We start from the raw sequence: 8107 nt of genomic DNA, 5'->3' as shown, positions 1-8107 counted from the left end.
TCTGCCACCAAATTTCGATCCTACGAGTTTTGGAAGCTTGTATTATTTCCCTGGGGCTCCCAGATGTTAGGTGTAGAACTTTCATTTGTTCTACTTTGGTTTGTTTGATTATTATGTGAAGTGGAATTGTTATATTGTATCTGTCGGCTGGTATATTTACCTCTTGTATTCTAATTCCAACCATTATTAGATTGGTTTGTTCTCCCGCGATACTGATGTGTATATCCTTGGAAATTTTTCGTTTGTATTTTGGTATTTACCTCTTGTCAAGAAGGTGTTCCCTTGATTTGCTTTTGTGGCTTACCCACTATAGTTTTTCCCCCTGGACAAAAGGTTGCTAGTCCCACTAAAATTGGGGCGATAATTGTCGTTCGTGAGACAGTGGCTGGCTATATGGCCTAATCTATTACAGGTGTAACAGTTTATTGGTTGGTTACTGGTTGGTGATCTCAATTGATTATTGGGGGCAAAACGAACTTGTCTTGGTTTGATTTTGATTTCAAGCGGGTTTTGGCGATGATTCTCTAGAGAAAAATCTGGGAGAAGAATGTCTTGATTTTATAGAGGTTTTATTTTCTAAAGTATTATCGATAATTTAAGGTGCTGTAAGACAATTGAGTCAAATTGACCGAAGACATCAAAACGAAAATATTTTTAGCCACCTTCCTCAATTTTAGGTGTATTCATGCCTTAAAACAAGGATATTATGATTTCAAGATTCAATTGCTGGTTCTCTGCTAATATTTTAAAAAGTGTATAGTTTTGTGCGTTTCTACAGATTTAAAGAATTATATTTGGTTTTAGTGACCTTGCTACTTTAATTAATATATATTAACATATTTGTATTCATTATCAGTTTAATAATAATAATAATAATCTTTATTCTTTCCCTTTATCACAATGCAATAACATGGGTATCGTCAAACAAAAAAAAGAAAATAGAAAAACGCAAAAAGACGCAACATAAAGAACACACATGATGAGCTATCACTTCGATTTGAGGATATTGTCGTTGTAGTGCTTCACGAAGTATGCAACGAAGGAGTTTAAAAATCTTGTCGTTGAGTGTGTAGGCGGGCATTCTAACAGTTCTTTTCCCTCTTTAAAAGTTACCACCCTCGTCTTGTTGTCGTGAGTCACTGAAGTAAACTGAGGCAGGATATCTCGGTGCGTTGTGGACTTCAGGATGTCGGCTCCAAACTTCATCAGTGTTTTGTGCCTCCTTTCATCCAGGGTTGGGAGCCTGAGTTCGCTCAAGCTTTCTTCGTAGTATTTGTAATTTGATCCAAGAATTATTTTGCAGGCTCTTGTCTGAATTGTTTCAAGCTGACTTCTGTCTTTCTCTGTGAGCGATGGGTGCCAGACAGGACAGCCATACATGACTATGGACATTACATAAGTTTTGTAGCACGAAAGAAGGAGTTGTTCTGTCATTCCAAACCTTTTGAGATTTGCAAAGGATTTTTGAAGACCAGCTGCTTTTGCTGTGATCTGGTTGATGTGATCTCCGAACCTAAGATCGTCACTTAGTGTGATGCCGAGTATTTTAACTGATTTCTTGGTTTGGAGAGGTGCAGGTTCGTCAATGCTCTTCTTTTTTAGGAAGTTGACACGCAACACACAGCTTTTCTCAAGACTTAGCTGGAGCTTCACTTGATCAGCTTGATCCCAAAGCTCTGCAACCAGGGGCTCGAGTTGGTCGTGTGTTTGTGGAAGGAATCGTAGTAGACTTATTGAACAGTCGTCTGCGAACTTGTACCTTTGTTTATGTTGTCTCATCAGTCGGTTGATTACAATGACAAATAAGATGGGACCTAGCTTGCTTCCTTGGGCTGCTCCACATGTGATGTCTTGGAAGTTGGATGCTTCTCCGTTTTCAAGTTGTACGCACTGTTGACGACCAGAAAGGAAACTTGCGATGATGCACAGCAGAAACTGCGAGACCTCCAGGGCACGGGCTTCATTGATAACAGTCTCGTGGTCAAGGAGATCGAAAGCTTTCACGAAATCAGAAATTATTATATCAGCAAGGGCCTCCGAAATTTCTAGATGCTCTAGTAGATCATGAAGTAATCTGACCAGATAATGTGTTGTGCTGTGCCCTCGACGAAAACCGAACTGCATAGGGTCGATTTTATGTTCTACTTCTGCTAGTAGCCACTGTAGAATAAAGTCTTCAAAGACTTTCGAGATGATGGGCGTCTTCGAAATCGGCCTAAGGTCTGACGGTGAGGTCGGTGATGTTTTCTTTGGAATAGGTGTGATATATGCCTTTTTAAACTTATCTGGAAAAACGCCTTCCAGTAGACACTGGTTATACATCATAGCCAATGGCGTGGCCACGAAGGAGGAGCATGCGTGTATCAGCCTTATAGGAATTTCGCCGGGGTAAGAGGCTTTCCTAATATCTAGGTGTTCGAGCTTTTCTTGGACCTGGGAAACTGTGATGACAGGGATGGTTTCAATCGGACCATTCTGTGGTAAAGTATTGAGGGGAGGCTGTTGAAGGCAAATATTTGAGAAGTGGGCATTCATTATTTCTGCAGTTAAATTCTTTCCTTGCTCGTCCTTCAGAATTGATTTTGACTTCTGCTGTCCCATTAACTTCCGTACAGTTGTGTGGAACTTCTTTGGATCACTGGCTGACAACCTAGCGAATATTTGGTGTCCATACAGACGCCTAGCTTGCTTTAGTAGTCTCACTACTATATTTCTCTTCCGTTTATATTTATCACAATGGGGCTTTGTCTTGTAAAGCATGTCTCGCTCTCTCATTGCAGCTTTTATGTTCGGGTTAACCCATGGTTTGCTCTGTGGCTTAATTGTAACTTTCTTCTCAGGGAAGAATCGTTCGTACTCTCGAGACGTTTTCTCATAAAAAAGTTCGGTCATGCTGTTTGCATTTTCGTCTTTGAAAAGGTGGAACCAGCATACCGAGTTGAGCCATTCTCTGTAGCCAATTATGCCTTCCTCTGTGAGCGGACGGTAAGTGAACTGGGTTGGTTTACTAGGTTCCACTGTTGACTTTGGTCGCAATTGAACAGTTGCGTGGTCGCTGGTTGAGAGTGGTGCTTCCGCCGAGGGATCTAAGTAGAAATCACCAAGTGTAGTGAAGATCAAATCGAGGGTGTTTTCTCCTCTTGTTTTTACATTAACTATTTGACGAAGGGCTGTAGAGCTCTCGATCCAGTTCGGCTTCAGGTCGTTGAAGTCCCCGCAAAGAAAGATTCCAGCATATGGGTATTTAGTTCTAATGAGGTCGCAACTTTGTTGAAGATATTCCACTAGTTGTCGCCGGTATGGTCCTCTTGGAGGGAAATAAACTGTGGCATATATCAGTGACGACACTTGACGAGGTAGGCCTTTTGGTCGTGCCCAAAGCCATGAAACTTCAATGTCATGGGTCTTTGGCACTGAGACATCCAGGATCCTGTGAGGCATGTTTTCTTTGCAGTACAAACCGACACCGCCACCGTGCATCATAGGCTCACCTGATGCGCTGCAGCGTGGGCAAATGTAACAGGAGTACCCGTCGATAATGGCCAAAGCCGAAGACGAAATCCATGTTTCTCTCAAACACATGACGTCAATGTCGCGTTTCCTTAAGAAAACTTCCACATCTTCTGTCTCGTTGTTGAGAGAGCGAACATTCGACAGGGCTATTGTTGGAAAGCGGTAAGTTTGGGTTGGTTTCGTATTAAAAACTGTTTTCTTTTTCCCTCTTTCCAGATTGCAGGAAGAAGAATCAGGAGTCTCTAGACTTAGACCTTGAGTATTTATTGAGGTGGAGGTGGTGATGATGCATTTTGGATTTGTTTTGATTTGCTGTGTACAGGGGAGTTCCTTTCCGGGTAGAAGGTTATTTGACAGAGTCGATTTGGTTTGGGATTTACCTGTTTTCCTCCCTTTTTGCAGGTTGTCGTGGTGATTGTCAGATGGGCTCCTCAAGTTGCAGAACGCTGGGCTGGAGCTTTGTTGGTCTTGCTCCCCATTTGACAGATTATATGGTGGAGGTATGTTTCTGTAGAATTGGCACCAAGAAGGCGACAGCTCAGATAACGGTGGGTTGCGGATTCCTGGCCTTTTCATAGTTATTATTTGTAGAGTTGATGGTGGGGGTGTCAGGCGGTAGTAGTCAAGTAACATATTATACATTGTTTTGTCTATGGTTCTTTGTTGCTATTGTTGTGTTTGTTCTGTTGCTACTCGCTCATGGATGGCATTTTCAATTCTTTTGAGATTCCTTCTTTCTGCTTGAGTCTGTAGCTGGAGTCGTGTAAGATCAGGCCCTATGTAGATCTCACAGCGGGTCTGGGGATCTGTAGAATTTCGCAAAATTCTGGCATTTTTCAGAATGGTATTTCGTTTTGCCGAAGTTGAAGCGTCATCTCGGAGCTTTACAAGGAGCTTTCTTGGTTTGTCATTTTCTCTTGTTCTTCCTAGTCGCCTAGTCTCAATAAAGTCATCAATTTCTAAGGTGGCTCCTAAGCTGTTCTTTCGGCAAAGTTCAATGATTACTTGTGACTCTATTCCATTAAGATTATCACACTCAGGAATTCCCGCTATGACTAAGTTACGTCGTTTTTCTTCCCGCAATTGCTTCTCCCTTTCAGCTAATAGAAGCGTTTCAATTGGGTTGGTCACGTAGGCTGCAGTTGGTATACTTGCACCATGACCGGCTACTCCATTTTGAGCCACATGGGAATACAGTGCTTGATCGCCGGAATTTAGGGTTGATCGTCCCTCTTCATTTGGATTGACGGTTTTCGTGCGATCTGCCATTGTCCTAACTTGTAGCTGCAGATGGGCTACATTCCGCTTGGAGCAGGATGAACACTCGTATCGAAACAAGATTGATTTTGGGTCATGAAGTTTCATCGAAAGGACAATATCAGAATTTATTCCACGGCAAGAGGCATGCTCCCACTCACTACAGAAAAAACAGCGAAATGATGTGCTGGCTTCTGTCTGGGTGTGGCAATAACTGCAAGGTTCGCTACGAGATTGTATGGTAGGGGTTTCGTGAACCAAAGGACTTTCACCGATGATCGAGGGTTCATTGTTGTCTAAAGACTGCGTTGAAGTAGTAGATACAGTAATGGAGCCTTGATTGTGCTGCCTTTGGCTGTTCGGAGTTCCGACTGTCGCGACTTTTGGTGTGTTAGTCACTTCTTTGCAGTAGCTTCTTTGCTGTAGGTGACGGATGCACAGGAGAAATGTAACCACTTCGTGCAGGTACGGCATTGAATTCCGCCTTGAGCTCTTGTAACGTTTTTCTTACATCTGAGACATGGATCACACGCCATTTCTCAGAAAGCTCGTGTATACTGTTGTTTCACAATTCCACAATCAGTTCGCCAGCAAGCACAAGTCGCTACCTATAGGACAGGTTAATAATAATCTGAAGAAAGTCTATTTCAAATCCACGCACCAAGCACTGAATGAATACCCAAGTTACTGAAATAGCCCAAGAACAAGGGAAGCGTAAGGACCCCCTCGCCTATTCCCCGCAATTTACGGGTAACTGAATACCGGCGGGTACAATACGGCACTTCCGGGGGGTTCCTTCCCCTCTTCTGCTTGTTCTGAGAAAAAATCAGCACTTAATGAAAGGTTTCTCCAAATGTAAAAGATAAACGAATCGTAGTATAAGACAGATACTTGGCAACTATAGACCGGCGCTATATGAAAAGCCACAAAAATATTGCTATATGAAAAAGGTGATGTAGATGGCGAGCCGGTCAATATGAGAAAAGAGATGGCGCTGATAAAAACATCCAGAGAAAAAGACCTGTACTAGGAATTGGAGAAGGTCTCTCAAATTCTCCTTAGCTAAAAATCTATCTCTAGAGTGTAGAAATCAATATGAAAAAAACCTCAAAGTAATGCAGAAGCTTTATCCCATTAACAGCAAAGAATCAAACTCAACCACAATCACCCTGGATTTAGCATAGATGGCGTTGAAACCTGGTTCTGGGTTCCAGGTTTCAACGTTAAGTTAATTTTGTTCCCAACAGCACAGGAACAAAATTAACTGCACCTTCAATTCTCCTCAAGTATTAAAAAGAAACAAAATTGGAGACTAGAGATAAGATAGAATGTTTAATAATAAAAATTCAGAAAAATTGTAGACCGAAAATCAGATATAAGTTTGATAATGGACATTAAGATATGTTTATATCAGAGATAAGATAGAATGTTTAATAATAAAAATTCAGACAAAATTGTAGACCGAAAATCAGATATAAGTTTCAGATTTAAGATAATGGACATTAAGATATGTTTATATCAAAATAAAAAAAATATATTTCTAACAATTCTAAAATTTTATTCTGAATGCAAACTTAATTTTAATTGGTAACTGATCCAAATTTTGGGCTAAGGTGGAGTAAAACCCATAATTTGTTGAATTTTCCGAGTTATTCTTTCTCCTCGCTCTCTCCTCCAAGAATAATTTGATGGTATCCTCTATTTGTGTCTCTATTGATAAAACTCGGCCCACTCTTTTCTTAGTTGTTTTGGACTAGAAGAAAAAGGAGTTATAGAAGTTGCTGAAGGTGAATTTGAGGGTTCAAAAATATCAAATACTGAAGAGTATTCTGGTGTTGTGACTGGTGTTTGGAAGGGGGAATTGGAGCAGAGAGGGTGTGAAAGGCTTTGGCTGGAAAATTTTGAAGACTTAACAGAAGCATGTTTGTTTTGCATTGTGGATGTAGAAAACAAGGGATTTGAAGGTGACTCACATTGTACAAAAATTTGGAGTGCAACAAGGTATTGCATGGCTGGCGAGAAAGTTTGTGGGTAGATCGTTGTGGAAAAAGAATTTTTTGGTTGAATAATGACAGGAAGATAGGGCTTCGATGTAGTATGGACACTAAGAAAGGTGGAAGTAGAGGATGCAGGACCTGGTAGAAGTAAATGATATTTTATGATGCAAGCTAGTAGTGGAGTCACTTCCAAATACCGTGAAAATGTTTCAAGTAGCTGGGTTATTTTGAAAAGGGTAGGCATTTGATGCTGTTTAAACAATAGGAGAGGAGAAGTTAAAAGAGGATCCAAAATAAGTTTCATAAAAATTCAAATCGGGCTTACTTGAAGTAAAATCACCATCAGATAAAGGAATGGTAATGGTATCAGCTTTATTGTCCAAATTTCCTGATACCCAGCAAAGTAAAACTTGTGAAGTGTACAGTTTGATGAGGATCATTTAGTTTTGCTACGGGGGGGATTATTAGAAGATATTTTTTGACTGTTACTGGGGGTGTTTTATTAAAAGGGAAATCACTGGGAGTTTTATTTGAACATTGGGAGCTTTAAGTCGATATAACATATGGGGTATTTAAATTAAAATGATAAAAACTAAGGTATTTTTCACTCTCATAATAAACTATCCCCTTATGGAATTAACTAGGATTTTCATATTGAATTCGTAATTGACGTCATCAAAGCTGGTTGACTTTTTTATAGAAGCCAGATTTTTGTGGGATAACGTAAAAAGAAACATTTTTTTTTGTTCTTGCAAGGTCAACAAATAAATCAAAACAATGTTCAAAGTTTGAATTTTATAGGGAAATAGAATAAAGAATTTTATTTGGAATTTTTAATGAAAATAAATAAGGAATTTTGTTTTGAATTTTATAGGGGAAATCGCAGGCCTGTAAGTCATACATCCCCCTTCCCGCTGTAGAATGATGTCCTCACCCTCAAACTAATCTCCTTTAAATTTCATATTTCCTTCAAAAATTTTATCATATATTAAAGGTTATTTTTACAATTCCCTCACCGCGAAATGGCTATTGATCTACATATATAGCATTACATAGTCTATTTTTTATTATTTTTGTCCTTAACCCTAGGATTATGGTGTTTTAAAATTATACTCCTACACCTGACATTAATATAAAGCACTTGAACAAAAGTATAGGTTTACACTGTAAATACATAGTTTCAATCGTTTTTTTTAAATCGTAATTAATTTTATTTTATTATAATTCAACTTTGATTTCCGATTAATCCAAGGTATTCAAAAATATTAACATATTACAATTAGATTATATTTACATCATAAAAAAAATCACTACTGTCCCATTTGTTGTCATTTTTCACT

At 39.4% G+C, this 8107-nt stretch overlaps 2 protein-coding genes across 2 annotated transcripts in view; both read right to left on the bottom strand.

The window, feature by feature from the left end:
* Positions 1 to 987: 987 nt before the first annotated feature.
* Positions 988 to 4146, bottom strand: LOC136027696 (uncharacterized). The gene has a single exon (XM_065705146.1). The coding sequence runs from the start codon at positions 4144 to 4146 to the stop codon at positions 988 to 990; it is 3159 nt and encodes a 1052-aa protein (XP_065561218.1).
* A 1163-nt stretch (positions 4147 to 5309) lies between these two features.
* LOC136027695 (catenin delta-2-like) overlaps positions 5310 to 8107 on the bottom strand; it is a 15928-nt gene continuing 13130 nt past the window's right edge. The window contains exon 4 of the mRNA XM_065705144.1: positions 5310 to 5378. Within this exon, the coding sequence (XP_065561216.1) occupies positions 5310 to 5378 (69 nt within the window). The remainder of the gene's footprint in view (positions 5379 to 8107) is intronic.

The sequence above is a fragment of the Artemia franciscana genome, chromosome 5 (assembly GCF_032884065.1).
Source record: "Artemia franciscana chromosome 5, ASM3288406v1, whole genome shotgun sequence".
Taxonomy (NCBI): Eukaryota; Metazoa; Arthropoda; class Branchiopoda; order Anostraca; family Artemiidae; genus Artemia; species Artemia franciscana.
This window is presented reverse-complemented; position numbering and strand designations above follow the sequence as displayed.